This window comes from Anarrhichthys ocellatus, unplaced genomic scaffold (genome assembly GCF_004355925.1).
Source record: "Anarrhichthys ocellatus isolate YVR2014 unplaced genomic scaffold, GSC_Weel_1.0 scaffold8, whole genome shotgun sequence".
Classification (NCBI taxonomy): Eukaryota; Metazoa; Chordata; class Actinopteri; order Perciformes; family Anarhichadidae; genus Anarrhichthys; species Anarrhichthys ocellatus.
Window position 1 is genome coordinate 10,005,987 of NW_022280038.1, and position 16,714 is coordinate 10,022,700.

The 16,714-nt window shown below is 41.6% G+C and overlaps 2 protein-coding genes across 3 annotated transcripts; both read right to left on the reverse strand.

The window, feature by feature from the left end:
• Positions 1-7: 7 nt before the first annotated feature.
• On the reverse strand, positions 8-8,927 carry csnk2a2a (casein kinase 2, alpha prime polypeptide a). 2 transcript variants are annotated; one of them, XM_031848482.1, is made up of 13 exons: positions 8,649-8,927; positions 6,562-6,950; positions 5,064-5,175; positions 4,205-4,306; positions 3,850-3,900; positions 3,625-3,684; positions 3,059-3,142; positions 2,484-2,594; positions 2,291-2,392; positions 1,826-1,926; positions 1,174-1,322; positions 482-569; positions 8-159 (listed from the first exon to the last, which is right to left on the reverse strand). In XM_031848482.1, the coding sequence occupies exons 2-12, from the start codon at positions 6,666-6,668 to the stop codon at positions 496-498; spliced, it is 1,053 nt and encodes a 350-aa protein (XP_031704342.1). In that variant the 5' UTR covers positions 6,669-6,950; positions 8,649-8,927; the 3' UTR covers positions 8-159; positions 482-495. The 2 variants fall into 2 exon arrangements, with proteins under 2 accessions (XP_031704342.1, XP_031704341.1); XM_031848481.1 differs by lacking the exons at positions 8-159; positions 8,649-8,927 and having other exon boundaries at positions 481-569; positions 6,562-6,668.
• Positions 8,928-10,048: 1,121 nt separating this feature from the next.
• znf319a (zinc finger protein 319a) lies at positions 10,049-14,869 on the reverse strand. The gene is given in 4 exon segments (XM_031848483.1): positions 10,049-12,739; positions 12,784-12,823; positions 12,825-13,531; positions 14,611-14,869. Coding segments are annotated over 3 exon segments (1,734 nt in total). The 5' UTR covers positions 13,370-13,531; positions 14,611-14,869; the 3' UTR covers positions 10,049-11,590.
• Between the last annotated feature and the right edge of the window lie 1,845 nt (positions 14,870-16,714).

Genomic DNA, 16,714 nt, shown 5'->3' on the forward strand with positions numbered 1-16,714 from the left:
CCCCCCCCCCCCCCCCCCCGGGCTTTGTTGGGAAAAGTTTAATCCGTGCGTGTTTGTGTATTCTGCAAGATTGACATCTTGCATCCAGTATGGCTGTAGATGTGGAGGCAGAAGTTTCTGCCACGAAAAGGTCACAAGTTGAGGTAACAAAGATTCTTCCTGAGGAACAGAAACAGACCAATCAGAGGGACTCATCTGACCCATGTTATGAGGAGACACGTGTGTTGCACAGACAGGTATTTAGGCTACCCTAATTGATGTGGGTGGACAAAATAATAGAAACACCTGTATTGTATAACAAAATACAATAAAAATGTAATCAACACCTCTCAAACTGTTTAAACTGAACATTATAACCTTCATGATGGGAGGATTTATTGCGTGACTGTTGTATTAGACCGCATTAGTTTTAGCTAGAAGCACCTGATGAACTGGAAACTGTGTGTTGAAAGATACTTAGTTTAAAACAAACATGCATTACCTGCTCTCTGGTTATCATGTCGCATTGGAGCCGCTTATGGCCTTTGTGCCGTCTGTGTTGGCGTTCGCCTGTTCCTTCACCACAGGATCTGAGGGACAAGCACACACTTTATCTGACAAACTCAACCAGGTCTCAGGTAAATGAATCATAACAGGTGTGTCTTTGTGCCCCATATTAACTCAGGTGTTTGTAACGTTTTATGCGGCACCATCCGTTAAAAAACACACAAACGATGGGTTGTAACAGGGTTTATCTAGTATTAATCATATTCATACAGTATAATCATTTAAATGCAAATGTTATTACTGAAGGATGATTGCTCACCTGATCCCAAAACACTCAACATAATATCATTTAACTGGGAACCAAACTAAAGTAGAAGTATCACTTTAAGGGTATTGGTATTGTAGTTTTTGAAGTTACTAGTCAATCCACTTAAATTCAGTCAGGCTTACAAACCCTAAAATTAAAAGAATATTCACTCTTATGATGCCTCTCAAACTCTAATTATGAGATCTTACAATTATTTGTAACAAACTGGTAACAGTAGAGAGAAAACATCAGTATTCATGTGACAGATCCCTCAGCATTATTATTTAATAGGTGTATCTCCATTGTTTAATGCAGCCGTGTGAGCAGTGGTGCTGATATCCAGACATGCAGAAAGCGCCGCGTAGGCATTTAATACTAACAGAAGTAAGGGTGCTGCATGGCCTCGGCCGCCGTCAGCCTCTGCTGGTGGTCGTAGCGGAGCAGCTTGTCCAGCAGGTCCAGAGCCTCCGGACTCACCAGGTGCTGGTTCTCTGACTGGATGAACTGCTCCCAGCGCTTCCTCGTTTGCCTGGAAACACAAAATATATAGCACGTAGCGTGACTGAACTTATACGAATGTAGTGACGCGAGTATAATAGTCCTTACGAATCATACGTAGCAACTGCCACGTGGCTGCTTGTGAATACTAGCAAAGCATTAGCACAGGTGTTACTTATAGCATCAGAGACGGCTCTAATGGATTCAAGTGTGACCGCATGCACAGCACCAGGACCCTGGAACATTCATGTTATTCACATGTGCAGGGTTGGACATTAGAACAAGCCAAATGCTGGTAAAAATAAAAAATGCAGGAGAGTTCATTTAAAATGTCGGAAACATCTTCCTTCAGTTCTGACATGTTTCTATTTAACCAAATATTCACTTGCAAAGACGGTCAGAAAAACATTTAGTCAGCCTGACGTGGTTCAACATCAGGCTCCAGTAACTGTTTCTACCTGAATCATTTACAGAGACAGCATGAGGTCAGAGCTGCACACATCTGCTGTTGGCTGTGAACATCTGGATACTCACTGTCCCAGCAGGTCTTTGAAGCGAGTGTCCAGTTCTATGTGGTATTTGTGCAGGTAACCGAAGAGCTCGTCGGTGCCGAGAACTTTAGCGATGCGGACCAGCTGGAGAACAATGGACGCACATTTAACACATTACTGTGGAGGCGTTTCATTACAAAGCATACTATGTCAAAGCAAAGACATTTCTGTCAGAAGTTCTAGATTTCAGTTAGAGGTGAGAGTGTAACCGCGAGAGAAGCTTTGTTCTGTAACCTCAGACATTCTCCGTCACTTAAAACATATTTAAAGTTAGTTATGCATGTTGTTGTTGTCTGTGCTGGTCCTTATCGTTATGTCATCTATTTTGTTTATATTGTAATTGCTTTTGTTTCTGTTTTTTAGCATGTAAAGTGTCTTTGAGTACCTTTTAAAGCGCTATACTAATAAATTGTATTAGTATTTATGAGTCTGTATCGGACACCTTTACCTGGTCGTAGTTGTCCTGGCCGTGAAAAAACGGTTCCTTCAGAAAGATCATGCTGGCCAACATGCAGCCTAGACTCCACATGTCCAAACTATAGTCATACATCTGGGGAAGAAGAAGAGGAGGATATCAAAACACCAACATTCATTGACAACACAGGCACTGAATCTCCAGCAGGAGTGTGAGCGGCCGGTACCTGATAGTCCACTAGCAGCTCAGGGCCTTTGAAATAGCGGGAGGCCACCCTGACGTTGTATTCCTGAGCGGGATGGTAAAATTCTGCCAAACCCCAATCTATAAGACGCAGCTGCGACGGAGAGAAGACTCGTTACTCTCATCATCACGACAGGCTCATGCTTTAATTTTGAGCCTTTTCTTCTTCTTTATTCCAAAACAAAGCAGCTAAAACAAGAACTACTGGATTTGACACAGAATAATAATAATAAATCAATAAATGTTACACAAGCATTTGATGTAAAAGTATTGATTGCTGCAGCTTTGCATAACGTTTTGAATTTAACATGTTGATGAACAATTTTAAGTACTAAACTAAGAATAAAACTTAGTTTAAAAACACTTCCTAAAATATATGAAGGTTGAAAATAACCATAAAATGCATAATGTAAACATAATGTAATTAAACTAAGATGATGATATTTATAGACGGATATTATTTGACTGTTACAGTTGATTGATCCACTTCTCCAAAATAATCATATGTAGAAACAAACAATCCTTATCGTCACATTTAATGTAGTTAACGAGCGTTACCTTTCTCATCTGGTGGTCGATCATCACGTTGTGCGGCTTCACATCCCGGTGCATGATGCCCATACTGTGGCAGTAGTCCAGAGCCTTAAAGGGGGTCCAGTGATTCATCAAAGGCAACAATGACACAAACTCCACACATTACGTTCATTATCCAGTCATCACTTGTTTGTTTGTACTTTATTATTCATGTATTCTAAAGAAAATGTAAAAAAAATTGTAAAAAGCCAAATATCACATATTCAAAATACTTTTTTTGGAAAAATATTCCATTTAAAAAACAACTAGAAACAGCAAATATTCACTATTTCAGAAGCTGGAAACGGCAGATATTTTCTTTAATGAACGATCTAAATGATTACATAATGATCAGAGTTGTTGGTAGTTGTATATTCTGTCTATTTCTAATTGTCTAAGCTTTACATTACGCTCTGCTTCTTGTTAAATCTCTGGAGAAATACAAACCAGCCTACAAATCTGATCCGTCACATTCACAGATATCATCTTAAAAGAGGTGAATATTCAGGAGTAGATAAATAAGTTGACATTACTGGAAGCTGTTTGTTTACCTTGAGCAGCTCATACATATAGTAGCGGATATCGTAGTCTGTCAGCTTCTGGTAAAGCTCCTGTGGAACAACATGAAGCGTACAAAGTGTTATGAAGAGATGTCGGCAGCTCCACTGGCATCTACACGTGAGCAACATTTAAACCGGAGGGGTTATTATGCGTGTTATTAATAATGGACATCAATGGTAGTTCTGCATGTTTGATGTCGGCCAAAACTTAAGTACCTTAAAATCTGTGTTATTGATGCACTCAAAGACAAGCGCTGGAGTTCTGGACTGCAAAGAGAGGACAACACGAGGCTTAACTGAGGAGCAGCAGCAGGTAGGTGGAGATCATTATCACGCACACACTCTCTCTCTCTCTCTCTCTCTCTCTCAGACAGACACACACACACACACACACACACACACACACACACACACACACACACACACACACACACACACACACACACACACACACACACACACACACACACTCACTCTCTCTCTCTCTCTCACACACACACACACACACAGTTACACGCACGACTGGCGGCGTGTCGACATGCAGCAGAGCGGCGGCAGGAACCGGACTCACCACCGGGTCTTTGACCGTGTCCACCAGGCGGATGATGTTGGTTCCTCCGCGCAGGTTTTCAAGAATTTTGATTTCCCGTTTGATCTTCTTCTTCTTGACGGGCTGCGGAAAAGATAAGGCAACGAGAAAACATTTAATGTGACTAAACTGAGCGCAGACTGACACAGTGCAGTGAGAACCAATGTGACCTGAAGTAAAGCTTCTCAGAGACGTTTTTAACGCTGTTATTTGTGTCAACATTGATTTCCTAACTTTATTTTATTAAATGTAACAAATGAATACATCGATATACATTTAACGAATTATTTACTATCAAAATAATAAAATCGTACACCAGCAACTTGGTAACAGAAAATCTTCAAAATGAACAGGAAGTGTTACTTTATTTAATGCAGCAACAAACTTAAACATTGACTAAAATTCTAGTTTATAATGTAAATATACTGTAATAAACATACAATTGAATATATTGTCAGCGATAAACTAAACACTGGCTCGAGATGAGGACATTCGCTTTCTCATGTCGGCCCCCACAGCTCTCACACACGTTTGGTACCCGTTCAGTTTTCACCACTAGATGGCGCCAAACCCAGACACACTGCACCTTTAAGTTGAGGGCACACACGAGTTACTGACAGCAGTTTGTCCCGGTCAACACCATCCATCTCTAAATCTGTGACACACTATTGTTAAAAGGTCGTCACAGAAGAATGACGTGCTGGAAACGAGGATTTTTATACCGGAGAACCAAACGTGACAAAATTCCGACGGACGGTTTTAACAGTCATCTGCTGAGAGTGAGAGCTCCACCTGCTGAGATAGTTGTTTAATAAAACAAAAGCAGAAGTTTCAGGCTCACCTTGAGGATTTTCACCACCACTTTCTCATTGTTGGTGACATTTATGGCCTCAAACACTTCACTGTACTTCCCTCGACCCAGTTTACGCACCAACTGGTAGTTGTCTTGATTGCTGAAAGAGAGCGGAAACATTTAGTAAGTTAACAAAAGACACATCTGATCATGAACCACACGACATCCATGGCCCTGGTTAGATCATCAATAAGAAGACTACAGTTGAAACAATCAGCCAATTACTCATTTATGAAGAAAAAAAACACTTCACATTTTCTGGTTCCAGCTTCTCCAAAATGAGGATTTGCTGCTTTTCTCTGTTTTAAATAACAGAAGATCTTTAAGTTTTGGAAACAAGACGTAATCTTGGGCTCTTGGAAATTATAACAGGCTTATTTAAAATATCTTCTGACATTATAAATCATGTAATCATAAAATTAAACGGTTCAGTTGGCAAAATGTCACAATCACAGGATCCCAGAGCACAAGAAGAGATCTTCCATTTACTTGTTTAGTCCGACCGTCAGGTTAACACAAAAATATAAAAATAAAGTTTGTTTTTAAAATAAAAAGCAGATGTTAGTTTAATACATTTCTTAAATTATCTAAATTCATCTAAATTGTTATGGATGTATTTTCTGTCAGTGAGACAATAATGTACACATTTTATTTCTTACTTGAACACTAACCTGGAGAGAATCTATGCGACATGATTTAATGTGGTTGAATGTCGTATGAACAGCAGTAGAACTATTCTAGCTTCCTGTGTTTCAGCTGCCAAAACGTTCAAAATCTGAGGTTAGACGTTTTCAGTAAAAACTAACTATGAGGCAAAATCATGATTCAGTTATGAATGAATGTAAGTCAGACTCTAGACTTCATATTCGATATGTTTACAGAAATAAAACCTATTCAGTAAATTTATATTTACATTTTCAAAAGTCATTCTTATTCTACATAGTTTAGTCTTTTTTGGTATTTGCTATTGATATACTCTTGAGGATATCTCTGATACATAGACAGCATGGTTTCATTGTGAAAAATGATATTTTAAACGTTATTAAAGTCGGTGCTGAACATCTATAAGCAGGACTCCAGGTGTGACGAGAGGAGGCGGAGTCTGTCTGAGCATGATGATGTAAATGGTCAGAGTCGATGGACAATGTTTTCCCTCGTGTTGAATGATTAATGTGATGATGTCGGCCGTATTATCTGCCCACAGAATAGTTCCTGTTGCTGCTGTTTACATTCCTGATGATGCAAATTCAAAGATTGAACTACAACAATATACAGCTGTTTTCTTTTGTTTGTTATGCGTTTGTTGTGTTACAAATGGACCACGACTGAATTTCGTTGAGCATCCCTGTGTTGCATGACAATAAATGACCGTTGAACATAATGCTGCGATGATAAACTTACTGCTTATTTTGATACACATGTTTTCGTGTTGTGTGCTTAAATCTAAAACTGTAGAGAGAGTACAACCCCCCCCATGCAGCCGTACCTCCAGTTGGGCACATGTGCGTCGTAGTCCCAGTACTCTCTGTTCTTCTGTGTGTTGACATCGGTGTACACCCGAGCCTTGCTGCTGGCCGGCGTGGATCCGGGCATCGCTAGCTTTGTGGCTCCGCGTCGGCGACCGTCGCCTCCCTCTGAACGCTTCTGGGCTCGATACTGGAAGGCGGCGCAGCGACTCTCCAGGATGTGCGGCGGTGGCGGCTCTAAGGAGATGCCTGCGCGGTGCTTACCATCGGCTTCGGCTGCTCTCGCCCTCAGGTGAAAGGCGTCAGGCCGGTCGGACGCGGCAGCGGTGCAGACTGACAGAGCTACGATGACCGAGTGCGTGAAGCCCCTGAGCAGGATGTTAGGCAGGATGGGATGAAGAGCCGCCAGCTGCAGAGAGAAGAGGAAGAGGAGGAGGAGGGTTAGGACAGACATGCAGGTAACGAGGAATCTGAGGTGGTCCGATGTGGGAGCTAAAGCCAAAACATGAGATATTTCTTGTACGCTGGTCTATAACTAACGACACATTTAATTATTATTGTCTCCATGAATCACTTGGTCTATAAAACATTAAAATAAGCCCAAAAATATTTAATTTACTTTCACATATGACCAAAGAAACATCAAGCCATCTCATATGTGAAGCTGAAAAAGGAGAAACTTTGGCATTTTTGAAATGACAAACTATTAAACGATTATCAAAATAACTGATTAGACTGAATTGACAAATCAATAAATGAACTAATCGCTGCAGCTCTACTTGTCTAATTCTTCGTCGCACTGTGTTACGTTGTAGAACTGGGTATCAGAGTAACAGCGTTAACTGTTTACCCAGTTTGGGATTCGTGAAAACTGAAAACATGGAAGATTTTACCACCTTTTCACGATCTAGACCACATCAGAGACCAAAACCTACTGTCCTTAGACTTGTCAAACCTAAACTAGATGAACACGGAGACCTTAAACACGGCCTGAAAACACTTTGTGACACAGTGTCAAATTTTCACTTAAGAGTTGGCAAACCTGCACCTGGACTACATTAATAGTCACAAACATATGTAAAGTTCCAGATTTGTGATATGTTTAGTCTATTCGTTAAAAGTGACAGTTTCAACTTCTTTTCAATTAAATCTAGAGATGGTTGAGTCCACGGAGTGTTAAAAATCTCCTTTTCAGGCCATTTGGACTGCATCCAGAGCACAACACACAGGGTGCAAACCACAGCTGTCACACCTGGACCAGATTATCATATAAATACAATAAAGAACTTTAATCTCTGTGAAAAACAGACTAAATAGTGATTTCACTGCATTGTTTTTTTATAGGCCACATTTAGACCACAATAAACCAGGCCTAACATTACACAGTATTTAGACTCGTCTATTCTGGACTAGATTAACATGGAGACTCTGAAGACTGTTTGAAACCCAGTTACAGTTTGAGACTTTAAGTCTCTGTGAAAATAGAAAAATTGTGATTTTGCTGCATTTTCTTTCCTAACCAGACAACAGTAAACCAGGCCTAGGTTTAAAAAAACCCAATGTATTTAGACTCATCTATTTAGACTAGATTAACATGGAGACTCTCGGGTGTCATGTCTAATTTTATACATATACATATATATATATCAAATCTAGCTATCACAAACCATTTTAATATCTAGTAGACCTCATAACTGTGGAGCCCGTCACGACTCTTAAGGCTCTCCGGGGCCTTTTTTCTCACCTTGGCCACATAGCTATAATTTACACCTAAATTAGCTACTAGTTAGCATTAGCCTAGCTGGTTACCACCAAGATATCTTAACATGTGAACCAATCAGTGAAGACTTAGCATCGTTTTCGGTAATTGTCAGCTAACGCTAACTAGCTAGTTGACCTAGCTTACCTAGCAACAACACACGAAATAACGCAAATATATTAAACTCGATTCCAATAATGCAGAGCCACGTAGATATAGCACGCGTGTGTATATTTTGTACAATAAAAAAAAAATATATATATATATATATATTAAAAACTATTTATTAGTGCCGTTTTGTGACAGTGTGAAATCAATAAACGGAGAGGCTAAAGCTAGCCGGCTAACCTCGTCGTAGAAATATCCGCGAGCTCGGAGGAAGTCCGCGCGACATGAACGTTAGCTCCTTTAGCAACACTCGCTAGCGGTTACGTTTGGTCTCTCCGTGAAAGTGACGTAGCGCCTCCAGATTGCACGTTATGGATGATGTGTGAATATATCAGCAGTATCGGTGATGTATTGATCTCATCGGATGGGTGGTGGAGGTACATCTATAGCAGCGGTTCGTTAGCAGAACCACCGGGATGCTCTTCTTCTTCTTCTGCGGTGAACATCACCCGGATGTGAATCAACAGGCTCAAGTGACCTGAGAATAATACAAAATAAAATAAATACATATATCAAAATAAAATAAAATATTCCGACTATATTGGGAACGGATAGAAGACTGGTTCAGACAAATTAATTTATCTTTCGAGCACTTGTCACATGTAGAAAGTAGGAAATCTACTGATTCATTAAAAAATATATTTTTTAATTAATCAGTAGGATTTTTTTTTAAACATATTTTTAAATTAATCAGCAGATTTCCTCCTTTAATTTTAGAATTATGAAAAAATATATAGACGAACAACTTCAACATATAAAATCGGCTAAAATATTAATGTATTAAGATATGCCAATTAAAAAGATGCACAACAAGCAAGTATTAGCTTATGATTTCAATTGATTTGATTTTGAGTTTCCAGTGGTGGAGGACGTATTCAGATCTTGTACTTGTACTTGTAAAAGTAGTACTTTGTATCAACAATCCAAATCTGAAAAGTAAATCATTATTTTAAATACATGTAGTGAAGTAAAAGTACAGAAGGCTGACATTTTGAAATAAGACGAAAAATAAAACATTGGTAAAACTGCTGCATAAACAAAACAGCTGCTGTTAATGTGGAGGGTTAAGATGTGATGAATTATTTATTTATTATGTATTCGTAAAACTATAAAGAGTAATTCAGAAAAATCATATTTCACCAGCTAAGCTTTTTGAAACATTCCATCTTCAGCTAGTGATGAAATATCGAAACATGCGATCAGAACTTCATCGTAAGATCATCACAATACATATGAATGTAATAGTTTTAAGTGAACTGATAAATGTTTTTGCAGTCACAAACTGCTAATAAATAAAATAATGATTTAATTTATCTGAAACTATTTTGATAATCAATAATTTCCAACAAAAGTTCAATCACTGACTAAATCCAGGTCTTTATTTCAGACTTTATGATCGTAAACTGACATGTTGGACTCTGGTAAATTATAACGGGCAAAATAATCAATTGAGAAAATAATATTGCGTATTACTTGAAAATGATTCATATCTAATGGTGAAAAGGATCCTCAGCTGCAGCTGATTTGAATCAACAGACGTACAAGTAGCGACTCCGCTGGGATGAAAACAATGAGCACCGTTATGTTCATAAGGGTGGTTTATTTGAATGGTCTGTTTACAGTATGAACAGGAGTCTATGTCGATATCCACACGTGTGAATCCATCACAACACTCCTTCAGGTTTCTGAAACGGACTCACCAGGACCTCCACTGTGGCACAACCTCCCTCCCCCCCCCAGCTTTAAATCCCTTTGTCCCATGAATTCTAACCTCCAAAAACCTTTTGAATATACTGCAAGTATTGTGAATATAGAAATCCACACAGTAAACTAAAGTACACACGTTTAACTTTATGCCCGACATAAAACCGCAACTTTTGAGGCTACTCCTGATTAATCGGCTGAAGGTCCGGTCTGGACCAGGACCAGAACCAGGGACCCCTCTGAGGATGTAACGAGGCCAATTTCTTCAAAAAACATTAAAAAAAAGAATATTACTTTTGTTAGATCTATAGCGCATGGTAACTAATGCAGCAAAGTCTGTGGCACCTGAGCAACATGACGCTCTGAAGTCTGGTCGGGGTTAAACCGTGTAATAGTCCATCTCGTACTGAAACTAAAAGTACTTGCAAAATACTGCAAGCTCATTCATAAGTGAATACAAAAGCAGGTAACATAAGCACTATACAGTTTTTCAATGTTTACAGGAGCATATACACACAATCTATAATATAACAGAGTAGACTACACCATGAATCAGTAGTCATAAATATTACATTGTGCGTGTTCTATTGCACATGTCAAGTGTTCGTATGACATGATAGGTTTGGTTAGTTACCTAGATGTCATTTGTTTTTAATACAAAGATGCAACAACACAGATTTCAAAGGACACGGGCTATACATTTTCACAAATCCACTTTTTCTTCTTAGGATGTTTTTCCTAAATAAACCAAACCTATAATACAACAGTGATATTAAAGTGTGATAAATATTCATGCACAAACAGATGATACTACCTAAGATCTAGTATGTGAAAAGATACTGCTGCACAAGCCAGCCACTGCATACGGATGGGAGGGGTTATTTTAAGCTAAACTGGACATAATTATTAACAAAAACACAAAAGTGATCGGTTAAAAAAGGCACATGGATTTCAGAGGATCTAACACGTGAGCACACACACACACACACACACACACACACACACACACATCTCCTGGAAGTTTCCTCCCAGCTTTCTCAACACAATCAACAGTTACAAAACAGACGATCACATGCAGCCACAGAAGAGGGTCCCACACTCTGCACCAAACAAAGCTGTGATCTTCACACATCTTACGACTTTTCTTTTCCCTCCATTCTGTTCAAGTTTTTTATCCATGTGTACCAAAATAAGAAGAGGAATCGTAACCGCCCTCTGTGGATATATGGTGCTTTGTCATTTACTCGACTAAAGGGATGAGGATGAATTCAGTCTTGATACATAAAAAAAAATAATCATTAAAACGTAATTATTGGGTTGCGTGTTATAAACTACAGATGGGGGAGCGGAGGCTGGCACACGTTGCTTTGAGGGGGTGAATGTCATGTTTGCTGCCCAGGACTGAAGAGCAGTTCGGTTCATGGGATGCACTGAGCTTCAGGGAAACTCTCCCCCTCAGCGGTGTGCTGGACCGTGTGCTCCTGCAGAGCCGTGAGGTCCACGAAACGCTCTCCGCACCACACGCACTTGAACTGCGTCTCCCGCGAGTGCACGCTCTGGTGCTTGGCCAGGTGCTCGCGCTGCTTGAAGCTCTTGTCGCAGTTGGCGCACTTGAACGGCTTCTCGCCGGTGTGAACTCGGCGGTGGCGCTGCAGCTCCGACGAGTACCTGAAGCGCTTCTCGCAGTCGGGACACTTCAGCGGCTTCTCGCGGGTCGGGTCGCAGCGGTGCTGGACAAACTCGGAGGACGACACGAAGCGCTTGTCGCACAGGGAGCACTTCAGCGGCTTCTCCGTGCAGTGAGAGTTCTGGTGGCGCTGCAACGTCGAATTCTTTTTGTAACCTTTGCCGCACACGTCGCACTTGTAGGGCTTCTCCACCTCGCCGCCACATTTGTGCCTCAGCAGTTCTCCCGATTGGCTGAAAGACTTCTGGCAGGACGCACACTTAAACAGACTCTCCATACCGTGAACCTGCTGGTGGTAAAGCAGGTGGGACGGCTGAAGGAACCCCTTGTCGCAGAGGTTACACTTGAAAGGGCGGTCGGCTGGATTTTTGTGAGTGCGACGGTGGCGTACGAGAGCGTACTGCTGTTTGAAGCTCATCTGGCACTCCTCGCACTGGAAAGGTCGCTCCTCCGAGTGGGTGCGTTCGTGCTGCCGCAGGTCAGACGGGCGCTTGAAGCTCTTCCCACAGGAGCCGCAGCGGAAAGGTCTCTCCCCCTCTGGCTGGCACTGGTGGTGCAGGAGCTCGGACGACTCCTTAAAGTGCATCTCACACAAATTGCACTTGAAAAGGTGCTCGCCCGAATGAGCATACATGTGCCGCACAAGATGAGAGCGGTGCTTGAAGCTCTTCTCGCACACGGCGCATTTGTACGGCCGCTCGGAGCTGTGCGTGCGCTGGTGGTGCGCCAGATGCGACGACTGGCTGAAGGTTTTGTCGCAAGTGTCACATTTGTACGGCTTCTCGCCGGTGTGCACTCTCTCGTGGCGGGTCAGCTCTGACAAATGCCGGAAGGACTTGTGGCACACTGAGCACTTGTATGGCCGGTCTGGTGCAGAGGCCTCAAACGAAGGAGGAGACGAGGCACTGATCGCCGCGCCGCCACTGGACGTCTCACCGGTGGAGGGCTGCTGGGGGTTGGCGGCCGACGAGGTCGGGGTGACGTTTCCGGAACCCGGCCGGTACGTTTTCTCACAGATGGAGCACTTCATTGGGTTGTTTCCATTGCCGTGCGAGTTGTGATGCTGGGCCAACGAGGTGAGCAGAGAGAAGCCCATCTTGCACACACCGCACACAAAGGGCTTCTGCTCCACCTGCACGCACTGGTGCTCCAGCAGGTCCGTCGCCTGGCTGAAGATCTTCATACACTGGGTGCACTGGAAGGATCGGTCTTGGTTCACCATGCACTGGTGCTCATGAGGGTTGGCCAGGTGAGATATGTCGTGGCCACAGGCTCCGCACTTGTGCCCTCTCTCGCCCCCTACCTGCAAGGAGGGCTGCTGGGCTTGAACGGTGAGCTGCTGGCCGTGCTGCGGCTGCTGCAGCGAAGCATCTGTCTGTAGGACCACTCCGTACACGGTGCAGCCCAGAGGGTTGTCAGCTCCCTGGGGGAGCGTGTGCACAACCGAGGGTGGAGCCACTGCATGTTGCTGCTGCTGCTGCCACGCCTCCGTCATCCTTCCACTTCGCATGTAGGGGTTCAGCTCTCAGCAGATGATTGGGGGGGGGGTTCAGCGCTGAACTGAAAAGGGTGGATGTGGTTTAAAAAATAAAAAATAAATGGTAACCAGCACACAGAGTAGTTGAGTGCTATTTCGGTGTTTACACACTTCCTTTGACACAGGAGAGAAAATCTAAAAAGAAGGGGGGGAAACAAAAGGATACACAACAAATTACAAAGTTGAATTCACAATATATTATTGTAAAAAAAGTATATACAATACAGGGTGTCGATATGAAAGTGTAGGGCAAATGAGCTGCCAGTGTCCAACAGGATGCATCATAAATAGAAACATAAGAGACACGAGCACTAACGTATGAGGCGGATGATTACACTCCAGTAAGGGAAGGTGCTCTATCCAGTGATGGAATAATGTGACACCGGTGTAGGTCAAGTCTTATTTGTTGTAAGAAATTAAACTGAAACACCACCACCTATGCTAGCTTGAGAGGCCTAAAACTCGTTCTTCGGTTATTCGGGAAACACATCTTAAAGTACTATGCACATATTAATATCTGTTAAAATAAAATAACACGGTGACATGTACAGACCCAACGCACCTTTCCTGAAACGGAAACCCGCAAAAAAACAACAACAGTCAAGAGAATAACGCTTAACAAGAATTGGGCTCGGTCTATATCCTGAAACGCGAAGCGGTCACGTAATCCTCAGTTAAATATGTATTTGACACGTTAGCTACGTTAGGCAAATTTCTTTATTATAGCCATATTAGTTAGTTGGAGATGTATGGTATTTCCACACGTTTACTTAATGGCATTGTTTCTGTTCCAGGAGGAAAGAGACGTTAGCTTGTCAACTAACAGCTAGCTGCTAACCGCTAGCTTCAGCTAACAGCTAGCTAGCTGCTAACCGCTAGCTTCAGCTAATGTTACTAAACAACCGGACTTCCTTCCAGATTTATCACCCACTATATTACATTATTAACACATGTTAATACTTGAATTTTTCGCCATATAAGCAGTCATTAAAAAAAAACATACTACAACAAGGCAAAAAAGACGTTTCTGAAGGGCCACAATAACTGGTTTTAACCGTTTGATACGAGCCTTCGTTTGCAAATAGACCCCATATCAGACTAGGCCTCCACCCGAGCTGCGGAGGGAAAATTCACCTCCTTCAACTGGAGCCTCGCACAACTGCAAAAAAAACAGCATTTACAATAATAAAAATAAAAAAAGCACGATAACTTACTGGATGGTTTGCACTGCCTGTCTTCCAGCATTGGGTGGCCCAACCTTTCGGTGTATTTAGGACACGGAGGACCGGCGTTGGTTGCGGTTGAAGCCGGACGCCATCCTCCAGCAGACGGACGGACACCGGAAGCCGCCACGCAGTGAGCTGTCGCCGCTGCGGAGCTCCATGCCGGAGGTCCACCCCGGAGCTCCTCCAAAAACAACCCGAGGTAGAGATAAACTGCTCTCCGGGTTAGTTTTAAAGAGCATTCACACAAACACTATATGAGCCGTAAAAGATATTAGCAAATATAATGTCTTAAATGTGACAGTAGGGGGGAGTGTTTCTCTCTCCTTTAAGCATTGTAAACACTGAATAGTCTCCACTGACATTTTCAGTCATTTACAGAATACATTTAGCGTAGAGTAAAATGTGTTTTAATTATTTTACATTATTTAAACCTATCATCTCACATATCTTCTATTTTTGGTAGTTACGAATGCTATATGCCTTTTAAAATGTATATGACACACCTTAAAGTAGAAAGTGAGCTCTTTATTGTAATTACAATGACCTGTAATGACAAAATATACGATGAATGATAGTTTTTCAGAATAATAAACTACACAACATGTGGTTGTAAGTTGTAAGTTTAAGTGTCAATAATACATATTCAATTTGACATTCAGAGCATTAATACAGCAGCAAACAACTATTTGCTTTGTAAAGATAGAGTGGAGTAAAGTCTGAGTAGAGAATGATTCTCTCTCTCTCTCTCTCTCTCTCTCTCTCTCTCTCTCTCTGTTGTTATCAGAGCTTCTTTGTGCTTTGTTGACATAGTCGGGCCGGCCACACATGCTTTTATTGCCTCACTTGTTAGCTAATGGCAGCCGCTCTGCACTGCTTTCATCAGGCGGCTACAGCTGATAACCACCATCACAGAAGCGTCCATCCTCCGGTTCCCTTTGAGATAAACACTGTTAGCTCAGTCCGCACTGTTAACGTAGTTTACACTGTTAGAGCTGTTAGCACAGTTAACCGCAAGCCGGCTCAGCCGTCGCCATGTTGAGAGGCAATTGAAGTACTCCCAATCTTGTTTATAGTACCTTTAAATTAAATTAAATGATTCTAAATTAAATGAGTAATTAAGATATGTGTCAGTCTGTTTTCCATCAAACAATAGTAATATTATCAGCTGCAGTAACCTTGAATAACTGTGATATTCATCATATAGAAAATTCTGCATATTGCTTTGAGAAATGTAGTTTGTTGCGTTATGGATAAAATGCTCTCTCACAGTGTGTGTAATGTTATATTATGATAGTGACGTATATTGGGATATCGTACATTTTCTGTAAAATCTATTGAGAAGCAGTTCATAGATAGACTTATTGTTGATAGATTTTTTGTTTATCCAGAAAAGTAAATTAGAAGTACGTCCTCCCAATCAAGAATCAGATGTAAAATTTAAATATAACCATAAGTCCTTGCTGGGGATTCATGTTTTCATCTGTAATGTTTTTTTTTTTACCACCTTCATGAAACTGAATCCTTGGATTGAAATGACGAGACAGCAGCAATAAACCACACCAAACACATTAATTTCAAACATTTCATTATTTTCTCCACATTAACTTCGAAACAACCTCATAAACCAAAGAGTAAGAAAGAGCATGCTCGGGCATGCAATGATGTCACAACATGATGATGCCACTGGGTGCGAAGTATAAAACATACAGTAGCTTTTTATATCATTCATAGACTCGGGGACATTTCGGTAATCCACTGAGAGTTTTTAAAAGCTAGCGTTTATTTTACACCGCTCTCCACGTCTCATGTAGCCTTGTGTTGCTGGATTTAAAAGAGACGAGAGGGAGAAGAAACTCACAAACTGACACCAGATTGAGCAGGCTGAACAAACATGCTGAAAAAAATCTCATCCGGCCCAAAAAGAGTGTCTGGAAATGACACCGTAGAAACCCCATTTTTCCCCTTTTTGACTGGTCCAAAAGGGGGACTGGGAGAGAGACAAAACAGTGCATGCCATTTCAGGGTGAAAGGGGGGTTTGTGTGTGTTGGGCAGGAACAGGAGTGTGTGTGTGTGTGTGTGTGTGTGTGTGTG

Excerpts from the sequence above, each read along its gene's own strand:
- csnk2a2a (XM_031848482.1), bottom strand. The coding sequence starts at position 6,668 with ATGCCCGGATCCACGCCGGCCAGCAGCAAGGCTCGGGTGTACACCGAT. Across the intron at positions 5,176-6,561 it reads GCACATGTGCCCAACTGGAG|CAATCAAGACAACTACCAGT; the intron begins GTACGGCTGCAT and ends GCTCTCTTTCAG. Across the intron at positions 3,685-3,849 it reads TCAATAACACAGATTTTAAG|GAGCTTTACCAGAAGCTGAC; the intron begins GTACTTAAGTTT and ends GTTGTTCCACAG.